Genomic DNA, 18,204 nt, shown 5'->3' on the forward strand with positions numbered 1-18,204 from the left:
GTGTCTATGGGCAATTTTTCATGTTTTATATCATACAAGATATTTGAACACCTGTCATCAACTAAATTAACTATCTTGTGAGGCCAGAAATACAGATACCAGATATGTTCTGCGTTAGTAGTGGCACTAGCATCAATTCTTTGTAGGATAATAATTTCTTACTATATCTATGTAATAGACCCTGCGATAGACTAGTGTTCTGTCCAGGTGGTGAATGTATACATCAAGCTGCCCCACGCAACAGAAAAAGGAGGCAGCCAAGGCTTGTGCAAGGCTACTTAGTACTTACAGTGCCTTGCAAAAGTATTCGGCCCCCTTGAACTTTGCGACCTTTTGCCACATTTCAGGCTTCAAACATAAAGATATAAAACTGTATTTTTTTGTGAAGAATCAACAACAAGTGGGACACAATCATGAAGTGGAACGACATTTATTGGATATTTCAAACTTTTTTAACAAATCAAAACCTGAAAAATTGGGCGTGCAAAATTATTCAGCCCCTTTACTTTCAGTGCAGCAAACTCTCTCCAGAAGTTCAGTGAGGATCTCTGAATGATCCAATGTTGACCTAAATGACTAATGATGATAAATACAATCCACCTGTGTGTAATCAAGTCTCCGTATAAATGCACCTGCACTGTGATAGTCTCAGAGGTCCGTTAAAAGCGCAGAGAGCTTCATGAAGAACAAGGAACACACCAGGCAGGTCCGAGATACTGTTGTGAAGAAGTTTAAAGCCGGATTTGGATACAAAAAGATTTCCAAAGCTTTAAACATCCCAAGGAGCACTGTGCAAGCAATAATATTGAAATGGAAGGAGTATCAGACCACTGCAAATCTACCAAGACCTGGCCGTCCCTCTAAACTTTCAGCTCATACAAGGAGAAGACTGATCAGAGATGCAGCCAAGAGGCCCATGATCACTCTGGATGAACTGCAGAGATCTACAGCTGAGGTGGGAGACTCTGTCCATAGGACAACAATCAGTCGTATATTGCACAAATCTGGCCTTTATGGAAGAGTGGCAAGAAGAAAGCCATTTCTTAAAGATATCCATAAAAAGTGTTGTTTAAAGTTTGCCACAAGCCACCTGGGAGACACACCAAACATGTGGAAGAAGGTGCTCTGGTCAGATGAAACCAAAATTGAACTTTTGGCAACAATGCAAAACGTTATGTTTGGCGTAAAAGCAACACAGCTCATCACCCTGAACACACCATCCCCACTGTCAAACATGGTGGTGGCAGCATCATGGTTTGGGCCTGCTTTTCTTCAGCAGGGACAGGGAAGATGGTTAAAATTGATGGGAAGATGGATGGAGCCAAATACAGGACCATTCTGGAAGAAAACCTGATGGAGTCTGCAAAAGACCTGAGACTGGGACGGAGATTTGTCTTCCAACAAGACAATGATCCAAAACATAAAGCAAAATCTACAATGGAATGGTTCAAAAATAAACATATCCAGGTGTTAGAATGGCCAAGTCAAAGTCCAGACCTGAATCCAATCGAGAATCTGTGGAAAGAACTGAAAACTGCTGTTCACAAATGCTCTCCATCCAACCTCACTGAGCTCGAGCTGTTTTGCAAGGAGGAATGGGAAAAAATTTCAGTCTCTCGATGTGCAAAACTGATAGAGACATACCCCAAGCAACTTACAGCTGTAATCGCAGCAAAAGGTGGCGCTACAAAGTATTAACTTAAGGGGGCTGAATAATTTTGCACACCCAATTTTTCAGTTTTTGATTTGTTAAAAAAGTTTGAAATATCCAATAAATGTCGTTCCACTTCATGATTGTGTCCCACTTGTTGTTGATTCTTCACAAAAAAATACAGTTTTATATCTTTATGTTTGAAGCCTGAAATGTGGCAAAAGGTCGCAAAGTTCAAGGGGGCCGAATACTTTCGCAAGGCACTGTATATATACAGTGGGGCAAAAAATAATTAGTCAGCCACCAATTGTGCAAGTTCTCCCACTTAAAAAGATGAGAGAGGCCTGTAATTATCATCATAGGTACACTTCAACAATGACAGACAAAATGAGAAAAAAAATCCAGAAAATCACATTGTAGGATTTTTAATGAATTTATTTGCAAATTATGGTGGAGTATTTGGTCACCTACAAACAAGCAAGATTTCTGGCTCTCACAGACCTGTAACTTCTTCTTTAAGAGGCTCCTCTGTCCTCCACTCGTTACCTGTATTAATGGCACCTGTTTGAACTTGTTATCAGTATAAAAGACACCTGTCCACAACCTCAAACAGTCACACTCCAAACTCCACTATGGCCAAGACCAAAGAGCTGTCAAAGGACACCAGAAACAAAATTGTAGACCTGCACCAGGCTGGGAAGACTGAATCTGCAATAGGTAAGCAGCTTGGTTTGAAGAAATCAACTGTGGGAGAAATTATTAGGAAATGGAAGACCTACAAAACCACTGATAATCTCCCTCGATCTGGGGCTCTACGCAAGATCTCACCCCGTAGGGTCAAAATGATGGTTCTCAATCAGTGGTAGCTGTCTATTGTTTTTGATTGAGAACCATACTTAGGTAGCTTTTTCCCACATGGTTTTTGTGGGTAGTTTTGTGTCTTTCTGCACCTGACAGGAAGGTTTCGGTTTTCTTTAATTCTCTTTGTTATTTTTGTTATTTCAGTGTTCAGTTCAAATAAAGTATGAACACGTACCAACACTGCGCTTTGGTCCTCTCCTTCCAACAGCCGTTGAATTAAGTACCATGACAAGAAAACCTGCCATTGAAAAGCAGAAAGTTGATTTAATAAATACAGGTACAGAGAGATAGGACAACCTTGCTTTATTCCTCTCTTTAACTCAAATCTAGGTGAGGTGCCATATTTCAATTTGATAGAGCTGTTCTTAGAGCTTTAATAAAAATGCCCAGGAATACTTTTAAAACGTTCTCAGAACGTCCCTGCAACCTAAAAATATAAAAAATATAAATCATATATAAATATAAAATTCCCACAACTTCCAAGTTACCGAAAGTGCTAGCTGGGTACTTATTTTACTCCTGCTGTATAATTTGGATATACATTTTTAAAAACTGCTCCCATGTCACACCATAAACACCAGTGCCTCATATCAAATTAATTCCACGACACAAGTTGTGTTAGGACAGTATGAGTTCAAAGATCTTACAATCAGACAGGAATGAAGGTTGTTAGGTGTGGTTTTTAGACACTCATGGGAAAGACACATTCAGGTGAAAAGCAGAGTCAGACTTGATCGTTGAAATGAATGCACGTCACTCATCGTTGGCTTGGTTGTTGGGAGTGCCTCAAGTGCCCTTTGAAGCAGACAGAAGGTATGAAGAAAAGTGCATAGCACGGGAGGGTGTGACAGAGGACAGGACGTGATTTGTAGTGCACCCTCCCATAGCGTAACCATGGACGACGCCAGAGGAATGCACTAACTGTAAACAGCTGTGTTATTGTAGAGGCACAGGGCGAACTTTGACTGAGTATTAATCAGTTGCTCCTAGATACTGATCTAAGGTCAGTTTGTCTCCTCCCTAAATTTGAGGTCAGGATTTTGTGAAGGGTAAGTTAGATTTAAGTAACTCAAAGTAACTATGTCAGGGAGCTATCTCACTTCAAACGCTCCCAATTAATAATCTACGAAAGATAAGTCATGAAAAATTCTCAAGGTTTCTCAGAATATGTTTCCCAAAAGTGCATAAATGACACTAGATGGTGCCATCATAAAAATGAAAACATTAATCATAGGTATCTTACGGTAGCGTATCACATAATTCCTCAGCACTAGATGATCTCAGGTGATCTCGTTTATTGACCAATAAAAACAGTGTGTTGACGAGTTGTCATAGTCCAAAGCCTTCTTTTACAATAAAGAGTGTGAAGAAATCCCCTTTGGAAACAGCACACCTTGTATCAGCTAACAGCTACACGTATAAACACCTTTGACAGTATATTCCATTACCACATCTTAATGCAGTGTGACATGTTAATTTCACACCTTTTTACCAAAATCATCATCGATACACCATACCATATCACACAACCCTTTGAGTTTAATCCATCCATGTTATGAATAAAGATAGTAGATATCAATATTATGGTACTGAATAAGTACTGGGCTGGAAAATAAGTGTACACAACCCTATGAGTTTAATCCATCCATGATATGAATAGAAATAGTGTCTATCATTACTAACACTTTGATTGATAGGGTTGCAAAACTAATTTATCAAAGTTACTGACATTTTCAGACATTTGGGAAATCTATGGAATAATGGTAATACATTTGTTATAATCTTAAAAAATATATATGATTTTCTTCCATATCTCCATCTGTGTCCATGTTGTCCATGAGTTTCTAGTAGATTTAAAGTAGATACACTCAGCGGCCAGTTTATTAGGTACACAAAAATGGTTAACTCCCACTGACCGTGGATAACGTGGCGGTGGCTTGCTATACACAGTGCCTTCGGAAAGTATTCAGACCCCTTGACTTTTTTGACATTTTGATACATTACAGCCTTACTCTAAATGGATTAAATACATGTTTTCCTCATCAATCTACACACAATACCCCATAATGACATCACAATACCCCATAATGACATCACAATACCCCATAATGACATCACAATACCCCATAATGACAAAGCAAGAACAGGGTTAGCTTATTTACGTAAGTATTCAGACCCTTTGCTATGTGACTCGAAATTGAGCTCAGGTGCATACTTAAGATGTTTCTTCAACTTGATTGGAGTCCACCTGTGGTAAATTCAATTGATTTCACATGATTTGGAAAGGCACACATCTGTCTATATAAGGTCCCACAGTTGACAGTGCATATCAGAGCAAAACACCAAGCCATGAGGTCAAAGGAATTATCCGTAGAGCTCCGAGACAGGATTGTGTCGAGGCACAGATCTGGGGAAGGACACCAAAACATTTCTGCAGCATTGAAGGTCCCCAAGAACACAGTGGCCTACATCATTCTTAAATGGTAGAAGTTTGGAACCACCCAACACTCTTCCTAGAGCTGGCCGCCTGGCCAAACTAAGCAATCAAGGGAGAAGGGCCTTAGTCAGGGAGGTGACCAAGAACCCGATGGTGCCTCTGACAAAGCTCCAGAGTTCCTCAAGGGAGACGGGAGAACCTTCCAGGACAACCATCTCTGCAGCACTCCACCAATCAGGCCTTTATGGTAGAGTGGCCAGACAGAAGCCACTCCTCAGTAAAAGTTTTGCCAAAAGGCACCTAAAGGACACTCAAACCATGAGAAACAAGATTCTCTGGTCTGATGAAACCAAGACTGAACTCTTTGGCCTGAATGACAAGCATCACGTCTGGAGTAAACCTGGCACCATCCCTACTGTGAAACATAGTGGTGGCAGCATCATGCTGTGGGGATGTTTTTCAGTGGCAGGGACTGGGAGACTAGTCAGGATCGAGGGAAGGATGAACGGCGCAAAGTTCAGAAAGATCCTTGATTTAAAAAAAACTTCTCCACAGCTCTCAGGACCTCAGACTTGCAGAGAGGAATGGGAGAAACACCCCAATTACAGGTGTCCCAAGCTTGTAGCGTCATGCCCAAGAAGACTCGAGGCAGCAAGCGCTGTCAAAGGTGCTTCAACAATGTACTGAGTAAAGGGTCTGAATGCTTATGTAAATGTGATATTTTTTATTTTAATACATTTTGCAAAGATTTCTAAAAACCTGTTTTTGCTTTGTCATTATGGGATATTGTGTGTAGATATATGTTTAAAAAAAAATATTTAATCCATTTTAGAATAAGGCTGTAACGCAACAAAATGTGGGAAAAGTCAAGGGGTCTGAATACTTTCCGAATGCACTGTAAAACAGACAGACAGGCATAGAGGTATTCAGTTATCAAATCAAATGTTATTTGTCACAAACACATGGTTAGCAGATGTTAATGCGAGTATAACAAAATGCTTGTGCTTCTAGTTCAAACAGTTCAGTAATATCTAACAAGTAATCTAACAATTCCCCAACAACTACCTAATACACACAAATCTAAAGAGGTGGATGAGAATATGTACATGTAAGTATATGGGCGATGGACGAGCGGCATAGGCAAGGTGCAATAGATGATATAAAATGTAGTATATACGTACGTACATGTGATATGAGTAATATAAGATATGTAAACATTATTAAAGTGGCATTATTTAGAGTGGCATTGTATAAAGTGACTAGTGATCCATTTATTAAAGTGGTCACTAAACAAGATTTTAAAAATAAACCCAGAACATTAAACAGAAAATTATGTCTCCTAGGCCAATTCTGGGGGTACTGTGCGCCTCGAGGACCTTTTGTGTGAGGCCCCTGAATGTTTTAAAGGAGTTTTGGATACGAGTGATGGACATATGGCTTACATATTCCAACTGAGGATTCAACTGTGAAGATTTTCACAGACAGTGGTCCCAACCCCCTTTATCATGCAAAACCCGAGAGTTCTTCTCCTGTATGAGAGAATGGCTTAAGATACGGCTAGCGTTATGTCAAATTGAACAGGCCCTGAGTGGTACATCCCTACCCGCCTATGCTTTGGAAGAGATGGTGTGCGGGCGCGATGATTTGAAAGCCATAAGAATCACTTCAATGGCGTGTAGCCCTGACTCCAAAGTGACAATTTTAGCATGTGAACAATATGATAGTACAAATGCGACAAAATCTGTCAGTTCATATGTATTTCCCAAAGCCTGCAAGGATGTAAACTATTTTATGCCAGTGTGTAGCTTTAAATGGTGTGATTACTATATATTCATAACCATGATGAATAATCTGGACAGTCTTTTCCAAAATCGTGAACAATTACGTCGCTGGCCGCTTCTATCCTTACGACATACCCAGGGTCTACATGCAAAACGATTGATCTATCCATGGAGTGAAAACTTACGGAACCATGCTGGAGCGGGCAAGAGAGCCTGTCTTGACCATGGGGAATTGGAAACGGACGGGTGTATAAACCTATAACCGGGCCCTTTATCTGTAAGAAAGGAATAGTAAAATGTTTTAACTAATTATAACATGTTTTAAATTGTTAGTACTAAATATTATGAATTAAATAAATGCTTTTAAAATCAAGCCCACTACTGTTGTGTCATCTACAAACTTGATGATTGATTGATGATGGAGACGTGCATGGCCACGCAGTCGTGGGTGAACAGGGAGTACAGGAGGGGGCTGAGCACGCACCCTTGTGGGGCCCCAGTGTTGAGGGTCAGCGAAGTGGAGATGTTGTTTCCTACCTTCACCACCTGGGGGCGGCCCGTCAGAAAGTCCAGGACCCAATTGCGCAGGGTGGGTTTGGACCCAAGACCTCCAGCTTGATGATGAGCTTGGTGTTGAATGCTGTTACCGTTCGATTGAACGTTAGAATGGGCAAAACGAGTGACCTAAGCAACTTTGAGCATGGTCACTGGCGTAAAGCTCTTTCTCTGGCAAGGTCAGAGTAATTTTTGGGAATATAGAACTGTTCTGTATAGGCTACCTGAACCTGCATGACATGAGCCGTTCTCACGCTGTCTCCCAGCTTGGATAGAAAGGTGTACGCAAACCAGTCAATTAATGCCAAATAATACTGTCAGCCCACCCTCAAAAAAATAGCTTGTAAAAGATTGTTTCATTATGCAGTGTACTATATGTAACTATATACCATATTTATCTGCTATTTATAAAATTTTATACAAATTACACATCAAATAGCCTAACAATGAGGGAAAGATTTGTCGGCTTGAAGATAAATTCAGCTACTATTTATTGTTGAACTCAGCAGGCTAATAGCCTACACAAATGGACTGCAAAATGTTATTTATTCCAACTTGAGAGAGTCCCCTGGTGTCCTGCAAAATGTTATTTATTCCAACTTGAGAGAGTCCCCTGGTGTCCTGAAGTCCTTTTTTGTGTGCAAATGTTTTCATCACTGTCTGTACATCCAGGTTGCGGGCCCGACTGTTTTCTATACTGAGTATTGCCAACCCAAACAGTCTTTCCTGAGACATTTTGCATAACATGTCCATTGCACTGCACACAATTTAAACTTAGTCTTGAATGATGTATGCCGTGATACACCAGAGATAAGGGACTGTAAACGCCTGTTCACCAGCACAAACTAAATCGAAAACAAATGTTTTTGTTCAAGCCCTCATGGACTGTTTCTGCTGAAGATGATAATCTGTTTGCATCTGCCAATTTATTGACTGTCCAGGCACATTAATCGATGACAGGCGCGCGGGCCCCCAGAACTCATGGGCCCCCCCGCATTGCGGAGGTGTCAGGTACACTAGTGAGCGTGGTATGCTCGTCGATGCCAGGCGTGCCGGTTCCAGTATCTCAGAAACAGCCGGCCTCCTGGGCTTTTCACACATGACAGTGTCTAGGGTTTACAGAGAATTGTGCGACAAACAAAAAACATCCAGTTCTGTTCTGGAGGCAAGGGGAATCTGACCCGGTACTATATGGGTGTACCTAATAAACTGACCATTGAGTGTATGTTTCAGGAGAAAATAGCCGACGACCATGAATAAAATAAAAAACATTGAATCAATAATGACGTCATCCAACTCTTCCAACTATTGACATTTTTCACAACTGCCACCAGTTAGGCCCCAAAACATTTCCAACAAAGATAAAGGGCGCGTTCCCTTGCTTAGATTTGTCACACAACCATTGGTCGTGTTTCCTTCTCAAATTTTGCATGCACTAGATTGCTTTGGTGCCCGACTGCACAGTCGACAAAGTTGCACGCAATCATTGGTCATGTTTACTTGCTCAGACATTGCATGCAACAACCAATGGTTGCGTGCCACGTCATCAACTATGCCGTCGAGCACCAGATTGCTATAACATATAATGTGGTTAGCTGATACGTAAAATACCTATCCAGGCGTTGTAAGATCTAGCATGCGTCAGCAATGGAATGCACCCATATTTATATAGTCTCATATAACAGACTGATTGCACACACTCGAGACTTCCGGATGGTTGTACATAGTTAATATTGGCATAGTAGAATTATTATTATTATTTTTTTTAAATCAAGTATATTCTATTCTGTAACTCTATCCTCATCCTCATTGGCCCGGAGCTAATAAGCTACATGTGCTGTGCAGCTTGATTTTACAACATAGCCCTTGAAGTGCATGTGTGCGTACATGGCTATGTTATAAAATCAAACTGCACAGCACACATTTCACAGCATTGCAGTGACAAATAAAATTATGAATATGTTTTCCTCATATCAGTAGTATGACATACAGTATTGTGTTTTGATATCAAGGTCACTTCATTGTTACCTACAAACATCCAAAAATATGTGTGTGTGAATGCAAGTTTTGTGTCTGGCACTGTGAGTATGTAAATTTGCTGTATATGTGTGTGAGACTGTGTTTGTTTTGTGTGATCCTTATTTACTGTGATATAACTGCATATAGATGCTTGTTGATGTTCTCCCCTCTGAGGTTAAATGTATCTCAGGGCCTTTAGATAAGTAGTCTTGTATTTTCTATTTGATACGGTTGCCATTGTTTCTGACTGTATCCTTAAAATTAAGGCAAAGCCCCCCCCAAAAAGCATGAATGGATTGAAAAGCAGACTATAGACCCACCTTGATTCACATAAACTAGGCATTGCATTGAACATTATAAAGATCTATTGCTTTCTGCCGGTAAGCAATCATCACTCCATTACGCTCGTTATTACAGTTTTCAGTTCAGACAAAAGTTGCTACGGATTCATGTTGACTGACTATCAGATTAGGCAGTGATGGCTAGCACATTGTGCAATGATGCCACCTCTCCTAAGTACTGTCACCACCGGTCTACCATGTTGACCAGTGGTTGGTAAGAATGTAATTTTGGGTTTACAAAGTGTTGTTTTCGGGACATCAAATCCTGTGTTCACCATATGGGGATGGTTTATGGTATGTTTAGTTTGAGGACAATGGTACGCAACTATTGGCCTGCATGGGAATGGACTGGTAAATAGTAAATAGGCATACAGTTTAAGAGGTAATCTAACCTGATCTCCGAACTCTAAGTCAGTACTGAGCAAAGGAAAAAAATCCTGTGCAACCAGTGAACCCCAGTATATGGTTTGGATTGGCCTAAACTATCACGTTTCAAGGTAAGACCCAGATGCAGACAATGTCGAAGTAACAACAGTTTAATAATCCAACAGCCTATAAAACGAGCAAATTACTTCTTTGCTCGCTTCGTGGCAAGCAACACTGAAGCATGCATGAGAGCATTAGTTGTTCTAGACGACTGTGGATCACGCTCTCCATATCCGATGTGAGTAAGACCTTTAAACAGGTCAACATTCACAAGGCCGCAGGGCCAGACGGATTACCAGGATGTGTACTCCGAGCACGCCCAAGAACACCAAGGTAACCTGCCAAAATGACTGCCACTGGGAAGCACTCACATCTGTAGCCATGAAGTGCTTTTAAAGGCTGGTCATGGCTCACATCAACACCATTATCGCAGAAACCCTAGACTCACTCCAATTTGCATACTGCCCTAACAGATCCACAGATGATGCAATCTCTATTGCACTCCACACTGCCCTTTCCCACCTGGACAAAAGGAACAACTACGTGATAATGCTATTCATTGACTACAGCTGAGCGTTCAACACCATAGTACCCTCAAAGCTCATCACTAAGCTAAGGACCCTGGGACTAAACACCTCTCACTGATACTGGATACTGGATTCTGGACTTCCTGATGGGCTGCCCCCAGGTGGTAAGGGTAGTTAACAACACATCTGTCACGCTCATCCTCAATACGGGGGCCCCTCAGGGGTGCGTGCTCAGTCCCCTCCTGTACTCCCTGTTCACCCGTGACTGCATGGCCAAGCACGACTCCAAAACCGTCATTAAGTTTGCTGACGACACAACAGTGGTAGGCCTGATTACCGACAATGATGAGACAGCCTATAGGGAGGAGGTCAGAGACCTGATCGTGTGCTGCTAGGATAACAACCTCTCCCTCAACGTGATCAAGACAAAAGAGATGATTGTGGACTACAGGAAAAGGAGGACTGAGCACGCCCCCCATTCTCATTTACCGGACTGTAGTGGAGCAGGTTGAGCCCTTCAAGTTCCTTGGTATCCACATCACCAACAAACTACTTTGGTCCAAACACACCAAGACAGTTGTGAAGAGGGCACCACAAAGCCTATTCCCCTCAGGAGACTGAAAAGGTTTGGCATGGGTCCTCAGATCCTCAAAAAGTTCTATAGCTGCACCATCGAGATTATGGTTGCATCACCGCCTGGTATGGCAACTGCTCGGCCTCCGACCGCAAGGCACTACAGAGGGTAGTGCGTACGGCTCAGTACATCACTGGGGCCAAGCCTCCTGCCATCCAGGACCTCTATACCAGGCGGTGTCAGAGGAAGGCCCAAAAAATTTACAAAGACTCCAGCCACCCCAATCATAGACTGTTCTCTCTGCTACTGCACGGCAAGCGGTTCCGGAGCGCCAAGTCAAGTCTAGGTCCAAAAGGCTTCTTAAGAGCTTCTACCCCCAAGCCATAAGACTCCTGAACTGGTGCTACTCTCTGCTTATTATCTATGCAAAGTCACTTTAACTCTACCTACATGTACATATTACCTCAGTTACCTCGACTAACCGGTGCTCCTGCACATTGACTATGTAGCGGTAACCCTTGTATATATTATTATTTTATTGTTGCTCCTTAATTATATATATATATATATATATATATATAAATATATATATCTATATATATATTTTTTACTTCAGTTTATTTTAGTGGATACTTAACACATTTTTTCTTAAAACGGCACTGTTGGATAAGGGCTTGTAAGTAAGCATTTCACTGTTGTATTTGGCAAATGTGACAAATAAAATGATATTTTATTTTATTTTATATGCCCCCTTTATTTATCCTACGGTTCTGACTTGGTGTACAGGGAGAACACTGTAAGAACGGCCCATGTTCTGAATTCAGTTTGTGGGCATCGTTTGTCACCGTTATAGTGAAATTAATATGTTGTTTAGTGTTGTGTTGTGTAGTGGCTTTGCTGGCATGCATCCCCCAAAAATGTTTGTTTGCCCGACCAGATTTACATGATAAAATCGCCACTGGTTGTGTCACACAGCCTGCTCCTGGCTTTTCACTATTCCCCCTCCATAGCCTCAAATGCAATACACTGTAATAGACTGTACATGGGATACATATTGGCATGTAGATAGAGAACTTTTCTACCTGTCTCAGCTAAGGTGGGGTGGAAAATACTCAAATATATAAACCAATATATAATGTTCTCTCTACATCCCATTATGTATCCCATGTACAGTCTATTACAGTATATTGTATTGTGGGCTATGGAGGGGGTGCTGCTGGATATGTATGACACAGTCCCCCTGCAAAACTACACATTTGGTTAATAAAGACCTTAGTGAGTATTTTCCACCCCACTTAACTGAGACAGGTAGAACAGTGTTCTCTCTACAGCCCAACATGTGCAACATACCAGTGTCATATTACACTTTTTTTCCCTCATAAATTACCTATTGTCTTTTCTTGTTGGTACAAAAAAGTGGTCATTGATTAAAATTCAATGTCTTCTGAATGAGTTATCCACATTGCAGTTTTGCAATGCGGGCTTCTATTTTGTAGGTTTCATCATTACCATACTACTTGACATCATCATTTGTGCTGCTAGCATAATACTAGTAACGAGCAGTGAGCAATACTGTATACCAAACAATGTTATGGAAGTGCACTTCAAAATTTTACATAAGATATATCCATGTAATTCTATGATATCCACATTTGTGGGTATTGATGATATCTGCGTTTTCTGTGAAAAAGAAGGTGAGAATCTGTCTCATTTGTTCTTTGAATGTAAATTTGTGTCAGAATTTTGGGAAAACCTTGAAACATACATACTTACCATTATGAACACTGCCTATGTTTTTGACATAAAATTTATAGTATGTTACTATTGCGATGATAACAAGACCACTGAAATTATTGTACATGTTTTTATACTTGTTGTCAAATACTTCAAACAAAAATTCCCAAATTCTATACCAAAATTACACATTTTTCTGATTGAATTCAACTATCTTATTAAAACATTAACCCTAGTGAATAACAACAAGAATAACATCTTTCTAAATCATTATAATAAGATTTTTTCAGAGTGAATACAATTGCACTAAAATAGTTTATTTTTGGTATTTTATTGATATTTTTTGTAGGTTTGAGTATTTTCTTGTTAATACCTGTGTTTTGTTTCGTTAGACATGTTTGATGTAGCAATGTAAGTTGGTTTTTGTATTATGAATAATGATAATAAAATATTTTTTTGTTAAAAGGTTATTATCAGACTTGACCAACTGACCATCCTCTTGCCCTCAATCTGCCATACAGGTTTGAGAGAAGTCTTGATTTTATACCTACAACTTTCCATATATTGAATTATTTTTGAGATTGAGATATACTGAACAAAAAAAATGTAAAAGCAACTTGTAAAGTGTTTCATGAGCTGTAATAAAAGATCCCAGACATTTTCAATAAAAATAAATAAATAAACTAGTAATGAGCAGCAGGGAAGGATGATGAAGCATCTTATTATGTGTTATGAAAGTGATGAATATGTGACATGTTGCGAACCATGAAGCTACATCTTCCGAATGGGTGAACGAGAATGAGGTGGCAAAAGTCAGGGTTGTACAGAGCATTTCATATGCAGCAGCTGTGAAATGGGTTGAGGGTTTGAATGGTGCACAAGAAGAGTCCATGGTAGTGGATAGGCCTACACTGCAGGGGTTGCCTTTCACCAGCAGGATCCTGACATTTTAAATGTTCGGAAGGTGGACTTTGTAGAATTTATAGCTATGGTAATTAATGGCACTGTCATGGAGAGAAGGTCCAGGAAGATATAAATCATAGTAATTGCGGCGGAGCGGTTCCTGGGGCTGAAACATTTCTCAGCAAAGGAGTTACATGCAATATTGGCACAAGCCACCGTCTCAGGTCCTAGAGCCTGAGAAGGGAGATATGGAGAACTAAAAGAATGCACTATTATTAGGGTAGATTAAGTTCACTATTATGCATGGATTTATTTTGGTTTCAAATCGTCCAGTTGGAGGCGGCAATACACCTTTTTGTGTCTAGTCCACCATAAAACCCACAGAAGAAGAAGGATGATGATGATGATGATGAAGAAGCTAAAATGACAACACATTTGAAAGTGCTGCCTATTCGGAGTAAAAAATACTACACAGTGAAGACACACTTTAAAAAAGAGTATTGCTTTATTAATTCCGAAGACAAAATGGCTTGAGATTCGGAATTCAGGGAAACAAGTGCCGATTCCACGGTCTGGAATTGGAAGCCTATTTCGCAGTTGCCCTGCGTTGACTCCGTTTGTACCGTTTTAGGAGATACACTGGATGTAGCTGCATTTCAGGATGGACAAATGACGAGGTGTAGGATTTTCGAATGACAGTTGTGATATAACGGCAAGCTATCTAGGTAGCTGTTATATTTTTTGATGCAATATATGCATTGTTCTCCAAAACGATGATGTGTGCTGCTGCAGCAGCAGTCGGTGGTGGAGGGATTGTGCCATCCCCATTACCTTCGATGCGGCTAGGCATCAGCGGCATTTCTGGAGTTGGGGACGATTTCTCCTCTTTTGGTTCGGGAATGGGTTCTTGTCAAACACCGGGAACCCAGTCGGATTGCCGAAGTCGATACCAACTTCTACTCTCTGGGCGAGCTTTAGCGGAAAGATACAGGAGGATTTATTCCACGGCTATCAATGACAAGGAACAAGGGATAAACCAAGGAAGGTAGGTTGGAATTGTGAAATTTCTAAATTGCAGGCTTGTCTGAGCTAGTTTGCAGCCTTCGTAGCTAACTTGCTACGTTAATTAGCCCAACGACCTGCATGGTTTTCACATCACCAGTTTTGGACTGCATGCTCACACAGCTAGTTAGCCACATGATCGCTGTTAGTGTCCAGTCGTGATAATACTTTTACTGTGGGGTAACGTTATGGGTAGGTTAGTTTGCAGAAACCTGTCAATAGTGCTACCTAGTTATATCGGTAACTTGGCTAGCTTACGTCAGCTAATGAGTCGGTAGCTAACCTGTAGCTAGTGCGTTAGTTAGCTACATTTCCTCGCTAGCTTCGTTGTGTTGGTGTTTTTTTACGCGGTGTAACGTTACAAGGTTGGTAACTAGGTCAGAGTTACTCTTCGTATGGGGTTGCTTTTGGGTGAATATATGTAGGTAGCTAGTCTGCAAATTCGGAAAGATAAACAAATAAGACGTCAGTAGCTGCTGAATTTTTGACTAGCCAGTTTAGCTAGATGTTTATATCGAACAGTGTGTGTATCTGGGATATATTCCCAGAACTAGTTTTTCAACCACTCCACAAATTTCTTGTGAACGAAGTATAGTTTTGGCAAGTCGGTTATGACATCTAGTTTGTGCATGACACAAGTACATTTTCCAACAATTGTTTACAGACAGATTATTTAATTTATAATTCACTATCACAATTTCAGTGGGTCAGAAGTTTACATACACTAAGTTGACTGTGCCTTTAAACAGCTTGGAAAATTCCAGAAAATCATGGCTTCAGAAGCTTCTGATAGGCTAATTGACATCATTTGAATAAATTGGAGGTGTACCCGTGGATGTATTTCAAGGCCTACCTTTAAACTCAGTGCCTCTTTTGCTTGACAACATGGGGAAATCAAAAGAAATCAGCCAAGACCTCAGAAAAAAATAGGAAACTAACACATGTCTGGCTCATCCTTGGGAGCAACTTCCAAACGCCTGAAGGTACCACATTCATCTGTACAAACAATTGTAAGCAAGTATAAACACCATGGGACCACGCAGCTGTCATACTGCTTTAGAAGGAGACGCGTTCAGTCTCCTAGAGATGAATGTACTTTGGTGTGGAAAGTGCAAATAAATCCCAGAACAACAGCAAAGGACCTTGTGAAGATGCTGGAGGAAACGGGTACAAAAATATCTATATCCAAAGTAAAACGAGTCCTATATCAACATAACCTGAAAGGCCGCGCAGCAAGGAAGAAGCCACTGCCCCAAAACCGCCATAAAAAAGCCAGACTACGGTTTGCAACTGCACATGGGGATAAAGATGGTACTTTTTGGAGAAATGTCCTCAGGTCTGATGAAAATAAAAATAAAACTGTTTGGCCATAATGACCATCGTTATGTTTGGAGGAAAAAGGCTGAGGCTTGCAAGCCAAAGGACACCATCCCAACCGTGAAGCACGGGGGTGGCAGCATCATGTTGTGGGGGTGCTTTGCTACAGGAGAGACTGGTGCATTTCACAGAATAGATGGATGCATGAGGAGGGAAAATTGTGGATGTATTGGGGCAACCTCTCAAGACATCAGTCAGCAAGTTAAAGCTTGGTCGCAAATGGGTCTTCCAAATGGACAATGACCCCAAGCATACTTCCAAAGTTGTGGCAAAACGGCTTAAGGATAACAAAGTCAAGGTATTGGAGTGGCCATCACAAAGCCCTGACCTCAATCCTATAGAAAATCTGTGGGCAGAACTGAAAAAGTGTGTGCGAGCAAGGAAGCCTACAAACCTGACTCGGTTACACCAGCTCTGTCAGGAGGAATGGGCCAAAATTCACCCAACTTATTGTGGGAAGCTTGTGGAAAGCTACCTGAAACATTTGACCCAAGTTAAATAATTTAAAGGCAAAGCTACCAAATACACTCCAATTAGTATGTAAACTTCTGACCCACTGGGAATGTGATGAAAGAAATACAAGCTGAAATAAATAATTCTCTCTACTATTATTCTAACATTTCCCATTCTTAAAATAAAGTGGTGATCCTAACTGACCTAAAACAGGGAATTTTTACTTGGATTAAATGTCAGGAATTGTGAAAAAGAGTTGAATTGTATTTGGCAAAGGTGTATGTAAACTTCAGACTTCAACTGTGTGTGTATATCTATCCATCTATCCATCTATCCATCTATACATCTATACATCTATACATACATATCTCCTTTTAGTCGGAGTCCAAATTTTAGATTTTTGTTTCCAGTTGCCGTGTCTTTGAAACACCAAGCATGGAGGATGTGTGGGGTTGGTTTGCTGGTGACACGGTCTGTGATTTATTTAGAATTAAAGGCACACTTAACCAGCATTGCTACCACAGAATTCTGTGGCGATACGCCATCCCACCTGGTTTGCGCTTATTCCCACTATCATCTCTTTTTCAACAAGCCAATGACCCAACATACCTCCAGGCTTTATAAGGGCTATTTGACCAAGAAGGAGAGTGATGGAGTGCTGCATCAGAGTATCTGGCTTCCACAAACCTCAACCAAATTGCTATGGTTTGGGATGAGTCGGTCCACAGTGATGGAGAAGCAGCCAACAAGTGCTCAGCATATGTGAGAACTCCTTCAAGACTGTTGGAAAAGCATTCCTCATGAAGCCAAGCGTCTCCAAAGTTGTCATCAAGACAAAGGGGGGCTACTTTGAAGAATATATAACACATATTTTGATTTGTTATGTTTTTTTCATTACTACATGATCCCATATGTGTTATGTCATTGTTTTGATGTCTTCACTATTCTACAATGTAGAAAATAGTAAAAAAAAATACTTGAATGAGTAGGTGTCCAAACTTTTGACTGTATCTGAATTCAATTCCAGCGAGAATCATGTCACTCATCTAGCTAGTTAGTGCTAGTGTAACAGTGTTGCTTCCATCCCTCTCCTCGCTCCTACCTTGTCTCGATCCAGTGACCCTCTGCAGACATCGACAACAGTCACCCTTGAGGCATCGTTACCCATGGACTCCACAAAAGCAGAGCAAGGGAAACTACTTCAAGGTCCCAGCGAGTGACGTCACTGATTTTGAAACACTATTAGCGCGCACCCTGCTAACTAGCTAGCCATTTCACACCGGTTATCGGTTAACACCGGTTAACTTATTATTGTATTAAGACATTAGAGCATATCACTTATCGTATTTTGGATAGGAAGGGTGCGTGGATCAAATAATTACATAGAACTATTATTAATAGGATATAAATATTAGGATATAAATATTATTAGAAACTGTGGTTCCAGCCCTGAATGCTGATTGTCTGACAGCCGTAGTATATCAGACCATATACTACGGGTAT

The 18,204-nt window shown here is 40.7% G+C and overlaps 1 protein-coding gene across 13 annotated transcripts in view; it reads left to right on the forward strand.

Annotated features, from left to right (window-relative positions):
- Positions 1 to 14,191: 14,191 nt before the first annotated feature.
- Positions 14,192 to 18,204, forward strand: part of mycbp2 (MYC binding protein 2) — a 286,672-nt gene continuing 282,659 nt past the window's right edge. For 12 of the 13 annotated variants that reach the window (XM_024388610.2, XM_024388613.2, XM_024388615.2 and 9 more), the window contains exon 1: positions 14,192 to 14,854. In XM_024388610.2, coding sequence (XP_024244378.1) covers positions 14,583 to 14,854 — 272 coding nt within the window. In that variant the 5' untranslated portion in view covers positions 14,192 to 14,582. The remainder of the gene's footprint in view (positions 14,855 to 18,204) is intronic. The other variant, XM_024388621.2, reaches the window with a different exon arrangement.

This window comes from Oncorhynchus tshawytscha, linkage group LG26, assembly GCF_018296145.1.
Source record: "Oncorhynchus tshawytscha isolate Ot180627B linkage group LG26, Otsh_v2.0, whole genome shotgun sequence".
In the NCBI taxonomy this organism is placed as follows: Eukaryota; Metazoa; Chordata; class Actinopteri; order Salmoniformes; family Salmonidae; genus Oncorhynchus; species Oncorhynchus tshawytscha.